The sequence below is a fragment of the Schistocerca gregaria genome, chromosome 1 (assembly GCF_023897955.1).
Source record: "Schistocerca gregaria isolate iqSchGreg1 chromosome 1, iqSchGreg1.2, whole genome shotgun sequence".
Classification (NCBI taxonomy): Eukaryota; Metazoa; Arthropoda; class Insecta; order Orthoptera; family Acrididae; genus Schistocerca; species Schistocerca gregaria.
This window is the reverse complement of record NC_064920.1, coordinates 1,028,751,105-1,028,773,619: the sequence shown is the minus strand read 5'-3', so window position 1 is coordinate 1,028,773,619 and position 22,515 is coordinate 1,028,751,105. Positions and strand designations below refer to the sequence as shown.

The window sequence follows — 22,515 nt, the reverse complement described above, 5'->3', positions numbered from 1 at the left end:
AACTCTTGCACAGGCTGCAGATAGTATGGTATGAAATGCAACTGCTGTTGCCAAATCTTCCACACAGTTTGCTGCTGTATTCCAAGTTTGTGGCATGCATGGACCATTAATTTTTTGAACTGCATATGCTGTAGTATTTCAAGTTTGTGGCTTGCATGAACTACTGATTCTTTTTGGATTGCATATTCACCGTCTCCATGGTTGCGTCACTTAGTCTTCAGGTACTTTTCTGTTTACAGAGAAAAAACAGCACCGCTGCCTAATTGTTGATACCAATGCACAATGCTCTGTTTACTTGTCAATTTTTCCCCATAATTCTTTCTGAATGCCGTTGCACTGTTGTAACAGTGCAGCGTGCCATTAGATCCAATTTATCAATGTTTCCTTTATCCACTGCATGTTGGACTACCAGTGGTTAATAGATCCCTACCCTTTTACATCTACCTCCCCTTGACATGGTATACAGCATGTTACACAACTTGGGTCTCACTGGCTCAGTTTCAGTGAAATACAACATCTCAAGCTTGTTGTTTAAGGGGACTGGAGTAACACCCTGCATTCTCCCTGGTCCCTGGCCCCAACACTGACATGACACTCACATTCAGGTGGTCTAGTAATGACAGAAGCAGTACTTTCTGTCAATGGGAAGGTTTTTAAAAGAGGGGGTAATACCTGAGGTAGTTTTAGTATATTTTGAACATGACTTTCAGTATCCCTTCCAAAATGCCTACTCCAAATGCTTCACAGTAGTCAGGGCACAACCAACTGAAGTCATTCATTGTTGAACAGATCCCACAGAGCCACCAAACTATGGGTATGTTGACTGGTGTTTCACCTGTTGCTTTTAAAAGTCCCAGACTTTCAAATGCCATTGAGATTGCATGATTTAGGGTGCCAGCTGAGGTGCATTAGAGTGCCTGACTTCTCATCCACCCAGGAACATATTTGTGCAGCCCTATGATCATAGCTGATATCATCATGGAAGATGTTAGTGCCCGTAGCATACTGATCGTGAAGATGTAGACCAAAAGGCCACAATAGGTCACCAAGAATGTTGAAATAAACATTCTGGTTCATATTCATGAGTGGACCCATACAGCATGGAAGCTTTGTCTGCCTGAATGACATATTCCACATGCTGTGGATTCAGTGCGTCACTGAGCTATTGGTGTACTCTGCATCTTATGTCATTTGAAAAGAGGCAAAATCAGAACTCATAGGACCACACTACATGACTCCAGTTAGCTACTGTTCAGTTTATGTGTCATATGGTCCACTGAAAACATGCTGCTTCATGTACCACTGTGAGAAATAGCCATTTGTGAGATACCTGATTCCAAATGTCCTTTATATACAGTCCCCTTTGCAAAGCTTTCTCATGTACTGGTTGAGATGGTTCTACATTCACTGAGAGTAGCAGCTTCTGTTGATTTTGAAATTGATTGACATTGACAATACATGACACTCAGCTCTGGTCCCCGTGAGTTACGATCTTTTTAGGACCACTGTTCCTACCCATGTGACGTGGCTTCAAGTGCTACTACATTCCTTAAAGACATTTTAGACAGTCCACATTGAAATACTAATAAACTAGGTAAGCTCTTCACAGTGTGACCATGCACTTGCAAACAGGATGGCTCCTCTATACCTTACAATAAGTCAGTCACAGTTCCATAAATGAAATGTAGTTTTTTCCCTTTATTTCATTTTGTCACATCTCTGTGTTGACCCAGGTTACTGAAGTGATTCCACACAACTGGCTGGGACATGGACACCACTTCACTGCCATGAGTGCCTGGTACCAGTTTTACACCATCTATAGTGTTTCCGAGAAACCAACGTACTCTATTAAGCAGGTGATTAATATTTATATTCCACACAACATCAAATAGACAATGGAATACTGAAATCAGTAGTGAATCCCATCATTATACAACATGCAGCAGTCTATGAAATACAAGTGTAGACCGAGGTACTTACATGCAAAAGCTATGTATCCAATGGTCTCAGTGAAATAGTGGCGGTTGATGACGTCTGTGTCTGGCAGGTTCTGTATCACAACATCAGCTGATTCCAGGGGTGACATGGTGAACAGTGCCCAGAAAAGCGTCTTGAGCGTGGCTGTGGGGTTCACAAAGCTGCTGATCTGTGCCGTGGTTGTTTTGCTGACGGGATCCACTCGCACCATACCCTCATAGTACTGGTAGAACCGGCACAGGCCTACAACAGAGTGAGGGGCTTAGCACTATGGTGCTTTGAGCCAGTGGTGGAGTGTAGTTAGTTGTCTGTATAGTCTAACAATCAATACACTAACAGTTACTGGATATGATCAGTAAGGCACTGTAAAACTCGTTTGTGCTAAGACAGAGAGGAAAATTTAAACAAAATGAATGTAAGTAAACGTATCGAACAAGAAGAATGGAAGAGCCAAAATGGGATCCGTGACACTCACACAGTTTCATGTTGTGTTGTTACCTTCATTCAGGGAACTGGTTTGATGCAGCTCTCCTCCTTTGTCCTGCGCAAGCCTCACACATCCGCATAACTACTACTACTACTACTACTACTACCAGCATCTAGTGTGCCACAAGGCTCAATCCTGGAACCCATACTGTTCCTGCTATACATTGATGACATAAGCACAAAGCTTGCTACAGGACATACCACACTATTTTCCGATGACAAGAATATACTAATGACAGGTACTGATACAGAGGACCACAACCAAAAAGTGAAACCTCTTATGTCGCCACTCAGCAAATGGTTCATCGAGAACAAACTGATTATAAATATACAGAAAACAACGTACATCAACTTCAGACTCTCATCCCAAAAACAAGAAATGCCCAATTGATTTTAAATAACCAAGAGCTTATGTGTGTGTACTCTGTCAAATTTCTTGGCATATTGCTTCAAAAAAATCTTAAGTGAGAGACTCACACAAATTATATCTCAAAAAATCTATCAACTGTGTGTTACATTTTAAGGATAGTCAAAAAATCAGTCACAAAATGTGTTCTCATACATGTATATTATGCTTACTTCCACTCTAAATTACAGTATGGAATCATATTTTGGGGGAACTCACCTGGAAATAGATATATTTTCAAAATGCAAAAAAAGGCAATTCGCATAATATGTAACCTAGGACATAACGAATCATGCAGACAACATTTCGAAACAAATGGCGTTATGACACTGCCCTCTGCTTACATTTATAATATCATCTCATTTGTCAAGTGATACCTGTTAAACAATGACTGCACATTCGAATTCAATGGAGATATTCATAACTATGCAGCAAGGCAGCAATCTGACCTACATATGATTCAGTCCAGAACTACCTGCTACCAAAAAAGTGTTTTAAATGTTGGGATACAAATGTATAATAATTTAGCAAATGAAATCAAAGCAACAAAGAACCCAAGAGCCTTCACACACAAGTTAAAAAAAAAATCTCTTGGACCATGCCTTTTACACAGTTGATCATTTTTTTGAAAGGGGTTAAAATTGTAAACGATTTTATGATTAATGTTCAATTAGGTCCGAAAATTGTATACTGCGCATGTCTATGAAATATACTGGATTACTATATTCTGTGCATGTCTATGAAATATACTGGACTATTTTACTATTACATTTGTATTAGCTGTTTCTATTTTACTATACAACATCTGTATTTATCGTTTTGTTAAAGATAGCTAACTTCCTCTTTACAAAATAATGTAAAATCAATTTATTAAAAATTACTTGCAAATATGTTCTCTTGACCTGTCCAATATCATATGTACAACCGTACAATTCTATGATTTGTATTAACTGTTTAGTCAGGCTCTGGCCTCCTGCAGTTTTTATCCCCAACGTTTCACCCCATTAATTTATCTAATCTTTGGAGCCTCAGGATGTCTCTGTCAAGATATACCTTCTTTTAACAAAATTGTGTCATAAATCCCTTTTCTCCCAGTATGTCTCCATTAGTTATCCAATTTGCCCAGCTAATGTTCAGCATTTTTCTGTAGTACCACATTTCAAAAGTTTAAATTCTCTTTAATAAGGTGTAAAAAGTAAAAAGACAAAATAATAAATGCTATTACATATCAGTGTGTTGTTACCACTGATGTTGGGCTCCTCAATACCTGTGTCATAACCACCCATGTATGTGTAACTTGAGATTAGCACACCTAAAGGTATAATATAAAGATACACAAATTTTAGAAGATTGTAGAAAAGTGAAGAGTTTAAAACAGGTATATCTTTAATGAGACAGTGAAGAGTTTAAAACAGGTTTATCTTTAATGAGACAGTCTTCTTTCTATTTATTCATTTATTTGGTTTTTGCAGTATATTATTCATTTACTCATCATGTTCCATGGATACCACCATGATGGAGAGCATATGAGGATGTAGAAGTAACAAAGAAAACCAGCTGTTAGAAGTCTTGACAACTGTTCATTGAACTGCTAGTAATTATTTTGTCTACACAAACTAATTTTAACACAGAAAAATCAACCAAAGGTGTTTGTGTGCTTTAAGAATAGAAGCTTGTTTGCAATGGACATAGCTGCTTGTCATATAGCTAACAAGATTCCACAGTCCTTGAACTTAGATAATCAGCTAATTTGAATAAGGAGTGGTTAAAAAGTTAAGTTATTCAGTTTCTTTTGAACTGATAGTCATTATCAGTTTCTTTGTTTATGTCACATGGAAAATTGTTGAATAACTTTTGATCAGAATACAGAGCACACTTAGAACCCTACACAAAGTGACTACAAGCACATTATATCTTGTATAATGGTTGTACGAATCTCAAGCAATCAAAACTGGTTTTTACTATCATAAACAAATACAATTAAGAGAAAGTTTATTGGGAAGTGAGTCTAAGAATTCCAAGATATTCAATAAGATCTCTACTTTACCCAGCCTTTATACTGCTTACAACTTTCGAATGAATACTTTCCTTGCTTTAGTTGCATCCCCCAGCAGCAGATAATTCCATAAAACAACAGGGAGTGACAGTAAGGAAAATAAGACAGTATTATGAAAAGAATAGATTGCTACTCACCATACAGTGGAGATGCTGAGTTGGATGTAGGTGCAACAAAAAGACTGTCAATGGAAGCATCCGATTTCACCCGTCTGCTTTGACATAGGGGTGTTGTAGTGTGTGACGTCACTACGGCACGGAGTTTATGAGCTGGTCGTGTTTGTTGATGTCGTCTTGTGTCTGATAGTGCTCTCTGGTGGTTTGTGTGTGTATGCTGAAGGTAATGTGTTTTATTGGGTTCATTTGAGCCTTGGTGTTGGATGTAAGAAGTCGTTGGCAGTATTTGTATTTTGGGGCATAAGGTTTGGTGCCCTCTGGTGGCGTGTGTGTGTATGCTGAAGGTAATGTGTTTTATTGGGTTCATTTGAGCTTTGGTGTTGGATGTGTGAAGTCGTTTGCAGTATTTGTATTTCAGGGCGTAAGGTTTGGAAGTTTTTTCAGTGAGTTTTTTGTGATGGCACATGTTTGGCGTTTTCGTTAGGTGGTGTGTGTGTGTGTGTGTGTGTGTGTGTGTGTGTGTTTGTGTGTGTGTGTGTGTGTGTGTGTGCATTCTACGCGATTTGAGATGATTTGTGTATTTATGGTGTATAGAATGTGTTTTAATTATGTTTGATGTTTAGATTTTTGAGGTGTTGTGGTTTTGGTTCTATTTTTCGTAGTTGTACGTGTTTTTTTTGTATCAATAGTTGTGGTTGATCTACACTCCTGAAAAATGAAAAACGAACACCATGAATTCGTCGCCCCAACTGGGGGAAATTTTTTGACACATTCTTGAGGATGTATATGACAAATGTTCACACAGACAGAGCCATACAGACGTGAGTACAGTCAACAGAGCATGCACAATGTCAGCACTAGTATCGTGTGTACCCTCCTTTTGCAGCTATGCAGGCTGCAATTCTCCCATGGAGACGATCATAGAGATACTGAATGTAGTCTTGCGGAATGGCCTGGCATGCAATTTCCATCTGATGCCTCAATTCAGCCAGAGTTCGTGCCGGACATGCAGACCGCGCAAGATGATGTTTCATCCAGTCCCAAACATGCCCAATGGGGGGCAGATCTGGGGATCATGTTGGCCAGGGTAGTTGATGTACACCTTCAAGAGCACACTGGATGGCATGGGATACGTGTGGATGTGCACTGTCCTGTTGGAAAAGCACATCACCTTGCTGCTCCATTAATGGTAACATGATGAGCTGGATGAGGGTTTGAATGTGCCGTGCATTTTTCATTGTCCCCCCGACCATCACCAGAGGGTTACGGCCAGTGTAGGTTATTGCTCCCCACATCATGATGACATATGTTGGCCCATTGTACCTTTGTTGTATACACTTCTGATTTTGGTGCCCCCTGCATGACGCAACAGACGCCTACAACCGTTATTGGTACCAAGGTAGAAATGACTCTCACCACTGAAGACGACATGTCTCTTTCGTCCTTCCATAAACATGTATCGTGACACCACTGGAGGCGGGCTGAATGATGTTGCAGTGTGAGCGGAAGACATCCTAAAGGTACACAGGACTGTAGCCCTGCTCCACGGAGACAGTTGCGAGCGGTTCTAGCTGATACTTCTGGAGCAACGGTATCCCTAAGTTATTGTAAAGCGTCAGTGCATTCCAGTATGTCATTTCGTAGAATGTGATGGTCTTGGCGTGCGTCTGTGTGTCGCTGCTGCCTGGACCTAAGTCGATGGGCATGTGCACCTTCTGCTGACCACTGGCAACACGCTGCTGCCTGGACCTAAGTCGATGGGCATGTGCACCTTCTGCTGACCACTGGCAACAACATGGATGCACTGTGGAGACCTCACGCCCCATGTGTTGTGCAATTCTGTGGTACATCCAACCGGCCTCCCGCACGCCCACTATTCGCCCTTGCTCAAGCTCTGTGAATTACCCAAACAGTTCACGTACACTCTGCTAACAATGTTGCTGACACAGACGGAGCTCCGTTCACCAACGCAAACTGGCTCTGGTGGTGATCAACCGCTGTGCAGCTAGCAACATTCCATGGCCGATGACAGGGTTTCTGGTGTGTCTGCAGTGCTGAGCGTTTGATCATTGCATGTACTCCCCTCTTTCAGTGTTCAGTGCAAGTATGACAGGTTTTACTCACTTGCGTCGCCGGCCGCGGTGGTCTAGCGGTTCTAGGCGCTCAGTCAGGAACCGCGCGACTGCTGCGGTCGCAGGTTCGAATCCAGCCTCGGGCATGGATGTGTGTGATGTCCTTAGGTTAGTTAGGTTTAAGTAGTTCTAAGTTCTAGGGGCCTTATGACCACAGATGTTGAGTCCCTTAGTGCTCAGAGCCATTTGAACCATTCACTTGCGTCAATGTGTTCGGTTTTCATTTTCCAGGACTGTATATACGTAAGGGAAATGACCAATTCCGATTTTTGTAGTTTTAGTTGTAAGTATTGGTGTTATCATATCGTCAACTGTGCTTGACCTATACACGGTGAGTCACCTAACGTTTCCACTGGATATATTGCGTGAACCACATCAAATACCGACCAACCGATTCCACAGACAGAATGTGAGGAGATGGGCTAGTGTAATTGTTTAATACAAATCATACAAAAATGCACGGAAGTGTGTTTTTTAACACAAACCTACGTTTTTTAAATGGAACCACGTTAGTTTTTTTAGTACATCTGAACATATTAACAAATACGAAATCAGTGCCGTTTGTTGCATTGTAAAATGTTAATTACATCCAGAGATATTGTAACCTAAAGTTGACGCTTGAGTACCACTCCTCCACTGTTCGATCGTGTGTATCGGAGAGTACCAAATTACGTAGGGATCCAAAGGGGACGGTGATGGACCTTAGGTACAGAAGAGACTGGAACAGCACATTACGTCCACATGCTAACACCTTTTTATTGGTCTTTCTCACTGACGCACATGTACATTACCATGATGGGTGAGGTACACGTACACACGTGGTTTCCGTTTTCAATTACGGTGTGGAATAGAGTGTGTCCCGACATGTCAGGCCAATAGATGTTCAATGTGGTGGCCATCATTTGCTGCACACAACTGCAATCTCTGGCGTAATGAATGTCGTACACGCCGCAGTACATCTGGTGTAACGTCGCCGCAGGCTGCCACAACACGCTGTTTCGTATCCTCTGGGGTGATAGGCACTTCATGGTACAAATTCTCCTTTAACGTACCCCACAGAAAGAAGTCCAGAGGTGTAAGATCAGGAGAACGGGCTGGCCAATTTATGCGTCTTCCACGTCCTATGAAATGCCCGTCGAACATCCTGTCAAGGGTCAGCCTAGTGTTAACTGCGGAATGTGCAGGTGTACCATCATACTGATACCACATACGTCGACGAGTTTCCAATGGGACATTTTCGAGCAACGTTGGCAGATCATTCTGTAGAAACGCGGTGTATGTAGCAGCTGTTTGGGCCCCTGCAATGAAGTGAGGACCAGTGAGGTGGTCGTCAATGATTCCGCACCATACATTTACAGTCCACAGTCGCTGTCGCTCTTCCTGTCTGAGCCAGCGAGGATTGTCCACGGACCAGTAATGCATGTTCCGTAGATTCACTGCCCCGTGGTTTGTGAAACCCGCTTCATCGGTAAACAGGTAGAAGTGCAACGCATTCTCTGTTAATGCCCATTGACAGAATTGCACTCGATGATTAAAGTCATCACCATGTAATTGCTGATGCAGCAACACATGAAACGGGTGAAAGCGATGACGATGCAGTATGCGCATGACACTACCTTGACTCAGTCCACCGGCTTTCGCAATGTCCCGTGTACTCTTGTGTGAGTTCATGCCAACAGCAGCTAACACACCAACTGCACTCGCTTCTCCTGTGACGGGCCTGTTACTGACCCGTTTGCGTGCTACGACCATACCTGTTGCATACAGTTGGCGGTAGATGATTTGCAATGTGCAGCATGTTGGATGTTCTCTGCCCGGGTACCATCCTGCATATACCCTGCAGGCTTCAGCTGCATTTCGCCGACATTCGCCATAGATTAGTATCATCTCCGCCTTTTCATAGTTCGAATACACCATGGTCACAGTTCCTACAACACTACACTATCACAAACGTCTGGTAACACGGTGTACTACAGTTGGTCTGTGTGCGGAGATGAATGCAGAATAACCATAGCAGCAAGTGCTACATGCGGACACTGCAACAGCTAGACCAAACCACAACAGTGCACTACAGCCGCACTCGTAAACACGGTCGTCATCGTGAACATATCCCTGCAGATGCTGCTCGCCAACCGTGGCCCGTGTTTGTTACAACACGCAACTGAACGTCGGAGGTTTCAAGCGTCAACTTTAGGTTACAATACCTCCGGATGTAATTAACATTTTACAATGCAACAAACGACACAGATTACGTATTTGTTTATATGTTCAGATGTACTAAAAAAACTAACGTGGTTCCATTTAAAAAACGTAGGTTTGTGTTAAAAAACACACTTCCGTGCATTTTTGTATGATTTGTATTAAACAATTACACTAGCCCATCTCCTCACATTCTGTCTGTGGAATCGGTTGGTCGGTATTTGATGTGGTTCACGCAATATATCCAGTGGAAACGTTAGGTGACTCACCGTGTATAGGTCAAGCACAGTTGACGATATGATAACACCAATACTTACAACTAAAACTACAAAAATCGGAATTGGTCATTTCCCTTACGTATATACAGTCCTGGAAAATGAAATGTTGGTGTTTTGATATCGTCCGCTGTGGATGACCTATACGGGTCAAGGGAAATGTCCTACTACAATTTTCGTAGTTTTAGTTGTAGGTGTTGGATTTTGGTATCGTCAGCTATGTAGGTCAAGAGAATTGTAGATTTGGTTGGTGTAGTGGAATTTCGTAATTTTTTTTAGCATTTTGGAATAGTGGTGTTTTTTTTGTTATAATTAGCTCGTCCCCACCATAAAACCGCCATTTTCCCACGGTTGTCCTATTAGTGTGAATGAACTTTTGGAGGGAGATGTTATTGTCTTATTTGTATGTATTTTCGTGTTTGTTGTTGTTGTGTGTGTAGTGACGTCATAGGCGCCACATTGGAGATGCTTAGAATAGCCATTTCCCCAGTATGGATGACGTCGTGGGACAAAGTAGATGGGTGAAATCGGACACTTCTGGGATCCTGTAAGCTTGCGGTCAAAAAGGCGTTGGCAGCCACAAACTGTGGTCATGTCTGTGTGAGTTGTGTTTTCATGAGTATGTGCATGTGTATATGTTGAAACGTCCCCTTAGAAAAATTGTACAAGACTGTGCTTAAACTGACACACAATATTTTTTTAGCGCAACGCAATCTGACTTTCAAAAATCCCTACAAAAGAATGGCCCTGACTAACATTAATCTATACCTTTCACAAATCACTTACCTCACAAAAATCTTCGTTACTCGAACTACTGAAATACAGCGAGCGCCACTACTGCCAGCTAAATAAAAGATTCAAACTACGGAAGGCACTAACTACTGATAGATATAGTTAGCAAATGAAAGATTTTAATAGAGAACAAACAGTGTATTTACCTTAATAGTCAAAATATATATGGTAGTTCATGACATCCAGTCTTACAAATTACAAAACTCCGCCATCTCTCTCCCCACGTCCACCACTGCTGGCGGCTCACCTCCAACTGTACAACGCTACTCGCTGTTAGCATCCAGCTGCCGCTGCCCAACACTACAATGGCGAGTATTACAACAATGCCAACCAGCCACAGACTGCACACGCCCCCATGCTCCCCACAAAAAAATTTTACAAATTGTTATGGGCAGTGGCCAATACAGATTTGAATTTTTTTTTCATAATTACAATAACGAAGAAATGAAATGAACTTATCGATACAATGTTGGTCAAAAGCTAAAATTTTCTCACAGTCCATATAGACAGTCCTGATCATTCATCACAGTAAAAATGCAGTGTTTTTTTTTCAAAGTCTGAGCAATAAAAGAAATTGCACTTGGAAGTAGTGGATTTCTAAGCAGTCTTGAAGAAGTAGTGTTGTCCTTCCAACGAAAGGCAGTGCTGAGTCTTGACATGCAGACAGGTAATGGGCCACAACAGAGCAAACCCACAGCAGAGTCAGTCGAAGTTTTGAAGAATGTTGGTAGGTAGGTCATCACAGAGTAGACCCCTTGTAGTCCTGGTAGAGATTACGGTATTGGTGGGCCATCAGAGATGCAGACCCACTGCAGTTCTTGTAGAAATAATGGTATTGGGGAGTCATCAAAGGTGTAGACCCACTTCAGTCCTTGTAGAGACAGCCAGCAGCCATCTGTTTGACTGTGCAGGCGCACAATCACCATTGAAGAGTCTTGCGGATAATATAGCAAGTCCATAACCCACCACTTGTCCACTCAGAAGTTTTTGGAACTGTCCTTAGAACCAGCAATGCTGTTAACCAGTCCCTTGCTGAACTATCAATACACTTGCAAACACTATCAGTCCCTACTTCTCACATATTGTGCATATACTATGACCAACAGAAACGTGTGAAGTGAAATGTAATTTACAAGTTACTTAATTTGATGAACTGGTGTCAATTACAATTTTGTAACATAAGAATACAATAACAAAGGACAAAATATATCATTAAAGAACGTAACAATACAGATAACATTTGTAGTAGTACAGGCTTTACAAAAGAATCGAAATAGCAAATACATCAGTGTTACAAAAATTACGACATAAGTACATACATAAAATATCAGAATAACTTTTGAAACATCAACTTCACACATGAGCATTAGAACAAAACAGAATAAATAATGTGTAAACATCTTTACAAAGTAAATAACATGTTATTAATGCAAATTATATTTGAGGATAACAGTATTCCTCATCATAGTGAATGTAGCTTAGTATTAGAAAAATTCTGCAACATAAGTCTTATCAGATAAACATATAAAGACAGGAAGAACATAAATACACTAGGGTACACAAACACATAGTGGGATAACACAAGGAAAGGGCAGGGTTTGTTTTACTGCAGTATTTTGCAAATAAAACTTTATTTACTTCTTGGAGATCTCCCTTCGTTCTTCATTATTTCCAAAATGTCCTATCTATACCTGCTTTCTGTACTTTTCTCATATAACCTCTCACTGCATTTCTTCAAATCCATCGCAACTCATTCTCTTATATAGGCTACCCCCTCTTAAGCTAACTTAAATCTACTGAGCTCAGATGCTTAACTAAGGGACGAGGCAATGCAGCAGCACAAAACAATTTACACAAACAGCAATGATAAAAAAAATGGAAACTGGCAAAAAAAGGCAGCAATATTACAACTAATATAAGGCAATGCGCAGCAAACAAGAAAAATAAATCAGTAATAAAATTGGTTTAACCTAGTAATACAAAGTGACATTCAGTAGCACTATGAATGGCAAACAGCCGCAGCAAATGCTATAACTTATACCTAAACATGACAAAGCTCAAGCAGAAAAAATGTTACACTAAAGACAACAATGCAGATAAGGACAATGTCTATTCACATCTTAATGTCTATGCAATTAAAGTGGTGCACCACAAAAACTAATGCTACAACAAATTACCAAGTACTTGAAAAGAAAATTATATATACAGTTACTGTTATTAGTCGCTTCTTATTGCTCTTTCCATTCCAAGAGCTCCTTTTTCGAAGAATGTGGATCATAAAATAATTATTTAATAGATCTGTCGACAGAAAGTGTTCACATTAGCAAATGCATTTAATTTTATAAAACCAATGCTGCAACACCGCTGGAAAACAGATATCAAATGAAATAAGCAACTATGGACAAAGCATAAAAATATCATTCAATAGTCATGTGACATTTCATAAGTTAGTAGAATTCTCTCAACTCTCGTAGAAAGACGTTTTTTATAATCAGGTGTCAGATGTAAGTATCTTTCTCAGTAATGAGCGTGTCGTATTTGCGGTGCTTTCTACAAAGGAATGTCAATAGCGAGGATAATGGCCTTTTTTTTTTTACCTGTGCCTCTGAAAGGCACACACTAATGGCTTTCTTTTGTCAGGTGGTTGTCGCGCAGCTGGGTGCCCACGACGCATTATGTGCAGGTGGTCACTTAACTGTCTTATCGAAATATTTACGACACCAGTTCCGCTACAGTGGCAGTCTCATATAAAAATATTTCACAGGTTGAGAATTTGTGTTACAAATCTGTAGAAACAAAATCCTATAAATACAACAGAGTCCAAAAAATTTTCGTTGGCATTGTGATACATTACGCATTTACACACATTTCATAACTCTTAAAGTACGATTCTTGGTTTCCAACATCCTTTTTTACAAATCAGAGTCCCTAACCACTACTCATTATTCCTTACCTTATTCGTCGACACTTCTTCAATATTTCATCATAACAGATACGTAGCATAATCAAATAACTCATATAGCATCAGCTTATTGATCATAAACATACCGCAACAGCGTAATACACATCGTCATCATAACATCATAAAACCTCTGCCAAATCTCAAAATCGTCATAGCTTCTTCCAATAATTTCAAAACCTAAAAAAAATTCTCTGCTCATGTCAAAAGTGTCAACTACCTCAAACGTACTTTAAACATCATGATCCCATACCAAATACATCATTCAAAGCTCTCATAGCATCACAATGGTTCCAAAAAAAATATGAAGGGTTCACACAGTACAGACAAAATACAATTTCATAAGTGTGAAGTTATCCAAGTGTCTAGTTACGTAAACATCTGTCACTGATGTAGTAAAAAATAGTTTGTCTGTCAGTTAAATTCTCAGATAGCTGTGTAATTTATGTGTTAGAGAAATATGGTACCGATGTGTAAAGTTGTATAAGTAAATACCATATTAGCTAGGGCTCCTTGTGCTTGCCAAACACATGGTACACAAAGTAAGCGTGTACCCCCCTGAGGATTAATGTAATTATATCCTCAGGTGTTACAGATTACAGCAATGGAATGAAATGTATCACGGAAAACTTTCTTTGTAATTCAAATATGTTGAAAAATAAATAGTTTAATGCGTGTCCTGTAGCGCTAAATGTGCGTCTTGCTGTAAGACAATCTCTGTGGAAGTGTCGTAGTTATTGTCCTCTGAAAGCTAAGTTCTGCAGAAGTCAATGTATTTACCTCATGATAAACGAAATTGAAATGCTTTGCGTATAGATATCTTAGTTATTACGCTTATTGCCGTGATGAAGTAAGTACTGTACTGTACGTATTGTTGTGCTACAGAAAAGGCTGTCTCATTGTAGCTATACCACAACCACAAACGTTACTACTAAAATATGTTTTACTTTCCAGAAAAATTCAGAAAAACTGTGCAGATATAAAACAGATAAACTGCAAAAGCAACATTGTAAATTGTCACTCATTAGCAGCGTCGTGATAAAATCGTGTAGTTGTCACATAAACTAACCACTGTATCATCTGGTATCTCACAGAAAGTACTTTAAATCCAGAATGTATTTTCAAGTAAACCAAAATGTTGCATTAAAAACTCATTAACAGTATATGTTCTAAGTATGTAAGCCTTACAGTCGTTACGTAATCGTGCAACTAACAAGCAAGAATGTACAAATAACAACACTGTGTCGTCTGTTCACTATAACAATGCATTCGTAATTTCTGTTTAAAAATGTTCCCTAGGTTGTAGACTGGATAGTTAACTTCAAAACATTGTTGCATGTTAACAGTTTCTCAGTGTGACAAAACATACTACAAATGTGAAGTGAAATGTTTTATGGCAAAGACAAACTTAAAAAGCAGATTATCTCTTAATAAACGGTTTTACATGTAAAATGTGGTGTAAACCTTTACTCTTCCTAGTACGCAGACTGTCAACTGAAAAGCAATTATCATGTGGTTACGTCGGTAAGGAACACTGGAATTTTGCTCAGGGTTAGCTTATGTTATTTTTCTCTGAGCCCGGCGGCGCACGCGGCTACCTGCAGGCAGTGGGAGTCATTGTCTGTTTCTTTGTTGGCGCGCGTCGTTATTGGGATTAGGAGACCTAACTTCTACAAATTCACCTTGCCGAGAGGGCCCTGCTCTGTTTGAATCCCGCCAGTTCTGATGAAATTCCGGTCTGTCGTTATGATTATATCGTCTGTCGTCATGTCGGTAGTTCCTGTAGTTTCTTTCTTGTCGGTTAAGTGGTGGAGAATTTCTCCCTGAATCGTAACTGCGCGCTGGACCGTTACGTATGAAGTTATTCTGTCTCCCTTGATAATAATTACTTTGGTTCCCATATTGTCTGTGTCTCTGATTCTCTCTGTGTTAGTCATTACCGCGGAGAGACGACCTTTCCCTGTAATTATTACTACTCTGCCAACGGTTGTCATAAGGGGGTGGCGTCTGTTTTGTTCACGATTTGCGTTGTAAGAATACCCTTGTCGTGTCCAGTTATGTCTTTCATCGCAGAATTGCGACGGATATGACCTGTAATTGTTGTGCTTCTGTTTTCGCGTTCCGCGATTGTCAGTGTCAATTTCCAGTTCTTGTAACAGTCCCTCAAAAGCTTCAATGTCGTCTTTGCATCGTCCTGCTAAAATAATCTGTCGTAAATGTTCAGGTAATTTGATTAAGCAAATGCGGATGAGTTCTGAGGGGCTGTATGGGTTTGAAAGATACTGATTCTTATGTAACATGTCATCAAAATATTTAACAAATTCAGATTGTTCGAAATGTTTCATCATTATGATGCTATGTTTTACTCGGTCTTGTGTAGCTTGAGACCAATATGCTGAGAGGAAGGCATGATAAAATTCTCCTTCACTATGACAATCGTGAATGACCGATCGCATTCTTACAGCTGGTTCATTCTTCAAGTAGCCACACATAAATTCTAATCTGTGCTCTAATGACCAGTTGGGAAGAAAACAATGAGAGAATTGATGGAGCCACGCTTGTGGATGAATGTCGTTGCCAGAATTCTTAAATGTTTTGAATTTACGTGCAGTAATGAACAGTTTATAGTCAAATTCATCGTGTCGGCGAGTAGCATATCGGTCATTTTACGTCGTGTCGGCAGTTCCATCTCAAAATTCGGTGCACCTTGCCAATTTCTTTCACAATTTCTGAAATGCCCTGTGTTATTATTTTGTGGCTTTTCCGTATTTCTAAGTCCCTCTTCCCGTGTTGGAGCGCGACTGTCCTCTGAAATACGTAATTCTTGTATTACCTGTGTCAGCTGATCTTGCACTTCCCGGATTTCTCTTTGGTGTTGTGTATTAATTTGATTCTGATTTTGTTTGAATTTCCTAATTTGTTCGCACTCTTCTGTATCATTCAGATCATCATCTACCTTTGTAGATAAGTTAGTGAACTGATCTGAAAGTTCGGCTACTTTCTCCGATAGTGAACACATTTCCTCAGTGTGTTTTTCTGAACCAAGTTTCAGAGTGTCCATTTGTGTTGAAATCGAATCTACTGTCACCTTTAAGTTTTCCTGAGTTCTTGCAAGTTGCGCAACCGAATCGGTGGATGCAACTGAGTCCATTTTAGCTTGCAAGGTATCGTGATTTTTACGAACAATAGTTTGCAGTTCTTTTATGGCTGCTTCATGATTTTGTAATGCATTTTCATGCCGCGAAAAAATAGGTTGAAAATGCTCAAAAAATTTGTGTTTTTACGTCATTGCAGATTTTTTGGCATTTCGATTCAATGTTATGTAACTCAGTAGTTAAATCTTCACGTGTTAGTTCAAGTGTGGTGTCTAACTTCCGAAGATTATGTTCCATTGTATCCAACTGTTGCAGTGTTTGTCTCTGATTTGTTCAAGCGTTGTGTCTAACTTTTGTAGCCTTTCTCCCATTTGTTGCATTAACTGTAATAACAGTGCACTGGTGTCTGAAACATGTTCCTCAGTGCTTTTCGGCAGTGCATTTGAACCGGCAATATTCGCATTTTGAAAAGCAGAAAATGTGTCTTGATTTATTTGAGAAAACGGTGAGGACGCAAAATCTGAATCTACAGTATTTGCAAGATTGTGTCCTGTCATTTCGGAATCCTGAGGCGAGCTGTTGCCGACCGATCGATCGATAACGCTTCCCTGTTCACTAATTGTTTCACTGCCTACACCATTATTGCAACCCGCTCCATTTCCCTATGCGCTATTACCAAATTACTACTTTGAACGTTAGTGAATTCATTACATGGTGACGCTAACACACTGTTTTCGTCTTCACTGTCATTTCTCAGTTTACTTTGGAGCCTAGTGTTACGTTTTTCACACGCCATTATTGTCACAATTTTTCACACGACAACACAGAAAAACACAATTTGAAGAACAAAAATAAGAGAACACATTAACATAGCACTGAAAATAATATCTACTTAATTGCAAGCGCAGCTGCGAAATACTTGGTGCAAATCTACATGCATGCCACAACTGTTTTACTGTACAACAATGAAAGACTGCAACTACAAAGGAAATTCTCTCTATGATTACGCGCTAGCAACAAAAAAAATCTACATTAATTACACAAACTACAAGAAAAAATCAGAAGATTCCAGTGAGGTATCCTGGCAGGGTCGCCATATGAAACGTCCCCTTAGAAAAATTGTACAAGACTGTGCTTAAACTGACACACAATATTTTTTTAGCGCAACGCAATCTGACTTTCAAAAATCCCTACAAAAGAATGGCCCTGACTAACATTAATCTATACCTTTCACAAATCACTTACCTCACAAAAATCTTCGTTACTCGAACTACTGCAATACAGCGAGCGCCACTACTGCCAGCTAAATAAAAGATTCAAACTACGGAAGGCACTAACTACTGATAGGTATAGTTAGCAAATGAAAGATTTTAATATAGAACAAACAGTGTATTTACCTTAATAGTCAAAATATATATGGTAGTTCATGACATCCAGTCTTACAAATTTCAAAACTCCGCCATCTCTCTCCCCACGTCCACCACTGCTGGCGGCTCACCTCCAACTGCACAACGCTACGCGCTGTTAGCATCCAGCTGCCGTTGCCCAACACTACAATGGCGAGTATTACAACAATGCCAACCAGCCACCGACTGCACAGCCAGTGATTTTCATACAGAGCGCTACGTGGCGGCGGCGTTACCAATAAAAAAACTTAAACAGCCTACTTACAATGTTGTCTAATTCTGATGAAAGCCTATTGCACGTTTTCAGAAACCGAATCACTTTCTATACTACTCACAGAAAAAATACGTAACTCACTATACCTTCCATACACTGACTAAGTTTTCAGTCACAACAAAAACTTTCGTCCTTATGCCATAGACATTTCGGAAACGTTGAAGTATAATGCAAGCACTTGTCAGGATTCTCCATCGTCACAGAATTCTTGGAATATCATATGGCTTTAGATATAAGGCAAGAATTTGGATAAAAAAAGCTTACTGCACAAATAAGCAAATACATGAATGTAAACAAAATACAGCAGTTGCACAACATATGTAAAGCGTATACACCAATAATCAATCTTTTTTGTGGTATGTGCATGTGTCTGTACCAGGTAGAGTTCCGAAAAGAGATTCAGTAATTGTGTAGCCATTTGACCCCCATGCCATCGCAGTGACATTGCGACTTTTGTGGTTCCCCATAGTAACATTCCACAGATGTATTATTTGCTGGTAAAGCTCCAAAAATGAAGAACTTCGACGTTACTCCACGTAATGTTAATGCGGGTATGGATGGAACAGGGTGAGGATTGTATAAGCGAGTATATTCACTAATATGGCAAAGTTCAAAAGTCTTGGAGAATATAGCTTTTCATAAGAGAACTAAGTGCTCCACATCGCTTGGTATACTGAGATACCTGCCCAAGGCATGCGATATTGGCTTTCCGAGCAGACAGCTGGCGAAACGGCATGACATCATTAGCAATACACCAAGTGAGAAGTGGGAAGCGTGAATACTACATGTGCACTATTAATGCAAACATTCAGATCCGTGAGTTGAAATAAGTAGAATGCAGTTGCTCGTTACCTGTTCTTCTCACTGGTCGATTTGTTCAAAAATGACTCTGAGCACTATGCGACTTAACTTCTGAGGTCATCAGTCACCTAGAACTTAGAACTAGTTAAACCTAACTAACCTAAAGAACCATGAACCATGGACCTTGCCGTTGGTGGAGAGGCTTGCGTGCCTCAGCGATACAGATAGCCGCACCGTAGGTGCAACCGCAACGGAGGGGTATCTGTTGAGAGGCCAGACAAACATGTCGTTCCTGAAAAGGGGCAGCAGCCTTTTCAGTAGTTGCAGGGGCAACAGTCTGGATGATTGACTGATCTGGGCTTGTAACAATAACCAAAACGGCCTTGCTGTGCTGGTACTGCGAACGGCTGAAAGCAAGGGGAAACTACTGCCGTAATTTTTCCCGAGGGCATGCAGCTCTACTGTATGGTTAATGATGATGGCGTCCTCTTGGGTAAAATATTCCGGAGGTAAAATAGTCCCCCTTCGGATCTCAGGGCGGGGACTACTCAAGAGGAGGTCGTTACCAGGAGAAAGAAAACTGGCATTCTATGTATCGGAGCATGGAATGTCAGATCCCTTAATCGGGCAGGTAGGCTAGAATATTTAAAAAGGGAAATGGATAGGTTAAATTTAGATATAGTGGGAATTAGTGAAGTTCGGTGGCAGGAGGAACAAGACTTCTGGTCAGGTGACTACAGGGTTATAAACACAAAATCAAATAGGGGTAATGCAGGAGTAGGTTTAATAATGAATAGGCAAATAGGAATGCGGGTAAGCTACTACAAACATCATAGTGAACGCATTATTGTGGCCAAGATAGATACGAAGCCCACGCCTACTACAGTAGTACAAGTTTATATGTCAATTAGCTCTGCAGATGACGAATAAATTGAAGAAATGTATGATGAAATAAAAGGAATTATTCAGATAGTGAAGCGAGACGAAATTTAATAGTCATGGGTGACTGGAATTCGGTAGTAGGAAAAGGGAGAGAAGGAAACGTATTAGGTGAATATGGATTGGGGGTAAGAAATGAAAGAGGAAGCCGCCTTGTAGAATTTTACACAGAGCACAACTTAATCGTAGCTAACACTTGGTTCAAGAATCATAAAAGAAGGTTGTATACATGGAAGAAGCCGGGGGATACTGACAGGTTTCAGATAGATTATATAACGGTAAGACAGAGATTCAGGAACCAGGTTTTAAATTGTAAGACATTTCCAGGGGCAGATGTGGATTCGGACCACAATCTATTGGTTATGACCTGTAGATTAAAATTGAAAAAACTGCAAAAAGGTGGGAATTTAAGGAGATGGGACCTGGATAAACTGACTAAACCAGAGGTTGTACAAAGTTTCAGGGTCAGCATAAGGGAACAATTGACAGGAATGGGGGAAAGAAATACAGTAGAAGAAGAATGGGTAGCTTTGAGGGATGTAGTAGTGAAGGCAGTAGAGGATCAAGTAGGTAAAAAGACGAGGGCTAGTAGAAATCCTTGGGTAACAGAAGAAATATTGAATTTAATTGATGAAAGGAGAAAATATAAAAATGCAGTAAATGAAGCAGACAAAAAGGAATACAAACGTCTCAAAAATGTGATCGACCGGAAGTGCAAAATGGATAAGCAGGGATGGCTGGAGGACAAATGTAGGGATGTAGAGGCGTGGGGTAAGATAGATACTGCCTACAGGAAAATTAAAGAGACCTTTGGAGAAAAGAGAACCACTTGTATGAATATCAAGAGCTCAGATGGAAACCCAGTTCTAAGCAAAGAAGGGAAAGCTGAAAGGTGGAAGGAGTATATAGAGGGTCTATACAAGGGCGATGTATTTGCGGACAATATAATGGAAATGGTAGAGGATGTAGATGAAGATGAAATGGGAGATACGATACTACGTGAAGAGTTTGACAGAGCACTGAAAGACCTGAGTCGAAACAAGGCCCCCGGAGTAGACAATATTCCATTGAAACTATTGATTGCCTTGGGAGAGCCACTCCTGACAAAACTCTACCATCTGGTGAGTGAGGTGTATGAGACAGTCGAAATACCCTCAGACTTCAAGAAGAATATAATAATTCCAATCCCAAAGAAAGCAGGTGTTGACAGATGTGAAAATTACTGAACTATCAGTTTAATAAGTCACAGCTGCAAAATACTAACGCGAATTCTCTACAGACGAATGGAAAAACTAGTAGAAGCTGACCTCGGGGAAGACCAGTTTGGATTCCGTAAAAATATTGGAACACGTGAGGCAATACTGACCCTACGACTTATCTTGGAAGCTAGACTAAGGAAAGGCAAACCTACGTTTCTAGCATTTGTAGACTTAGAGAAAGCTTTTGACAATGTTGACTGGAATACTCTCTTTCAGATTCTGAAGGTAGCAGGGGTAAAATACAGGGAACGAAAGGCTATTTACAATTTGTGCAGAAACCAAATGGCAGTTATAACAGTTGAGGGGCATGAAAGGGAAGCAGTGGTTGGGAAGGGAGTGAGACAGGGTTGTAGTCTCTCCCCGATGTTATTCAATATGTATATTGAGCAAGCAGTGAAGGAAACAAAAGAAAAATTTGGAGTAGGTATTAAAATCCATGGAGAAGAAATAAAAACTTTGAGGTTCACCGATGACATTGTAATTCTGTCAGAGACAGCAAAGGACTTGGAAGAGCAGTTGAACGGAATGGATAGCGTCTTGAAAGGAGGATATAAGATGAACATTAACAAAAACAAAACGAGGATAATGGAATGTAGTCGAATTAAGTCGGGAGATGCTGAGGGTATTAGACTAGGAAATGAGACACTTAAAGTAGTAAAGCAGTTTTGCTATTTGGGGAGCAAAATAACTGATGATGGTCGAAGTAGAGAGGATATAAAATGTAGACTGGCAATGGCAAGGAAATCGTTTCTGAAGAAGAGAAATTTGTTAACATCGAGTATAGATTTAAGTGTCAGGAAGTCATTTCTGAAAGTATTTGTATGGAGTGTAGCCATATATGGAAGTGAAACATGGACGATAAATAGTTTGGACAAGAAGAGAATAGAAGCTTTCGAAATGTGGTGCTATAGAAGAATGCTGAAGATTAGATGGGTAGATCACATAACTAATGAGGAGGTATTGAATAGGATTGGGGAGAAGAGAAGTTTGTGGCACAACTTGACTAAAAGAAGGGATCGATTGGTAGGACATGCTCTGAGGCATCAAGGGATCACCAATTTAGCATTGGAAGGCAGCGTGGAGGGTAAAAATCGTAGCGGGAGACCAAGAGATGAATACACCCAGCAGATTCAGAAGGATGTAGGTTGCAGTGAGTACTGGGAGATGAAGAAGCTTGCTCAGGATAGAGTAGCATGGAGAGCTGCATCAAACTAGTCTCAGGACTGAAGACCACAACAACAACAACCTAAGGACATCACACACATCCATGCCCGAGGCAGGATCCGAACCTGCGACCGTAGCGGTCGCTCGGCTCCATACTGTAGCGCCTAGTAGAAATCATT

General features: G+C 40.3%; 1 protein-coding gene across 1 annotated transcript in view; it reads right to left on the bottom strand.

Moving 5' to 3' along the window:
* The window catches only part of LOC126285417 (short transient receptor potential channel 4-like), a 214,960-nt gene that overhangs the window by 78,287 nt on the left and 114,158 nt on the right, over positions 1-22,515 (bottom strand). The window contains exon 9 of the mRNA XM_049984823.1: positions 1,981-2,220. Coding sequence (XP_049840780.1) covers positions 1,981-2,220 — 240 coding nt within the window. The remainder of the gene's footprint in view (positions 1-1,980; positions 2,221-22,515) is intronic.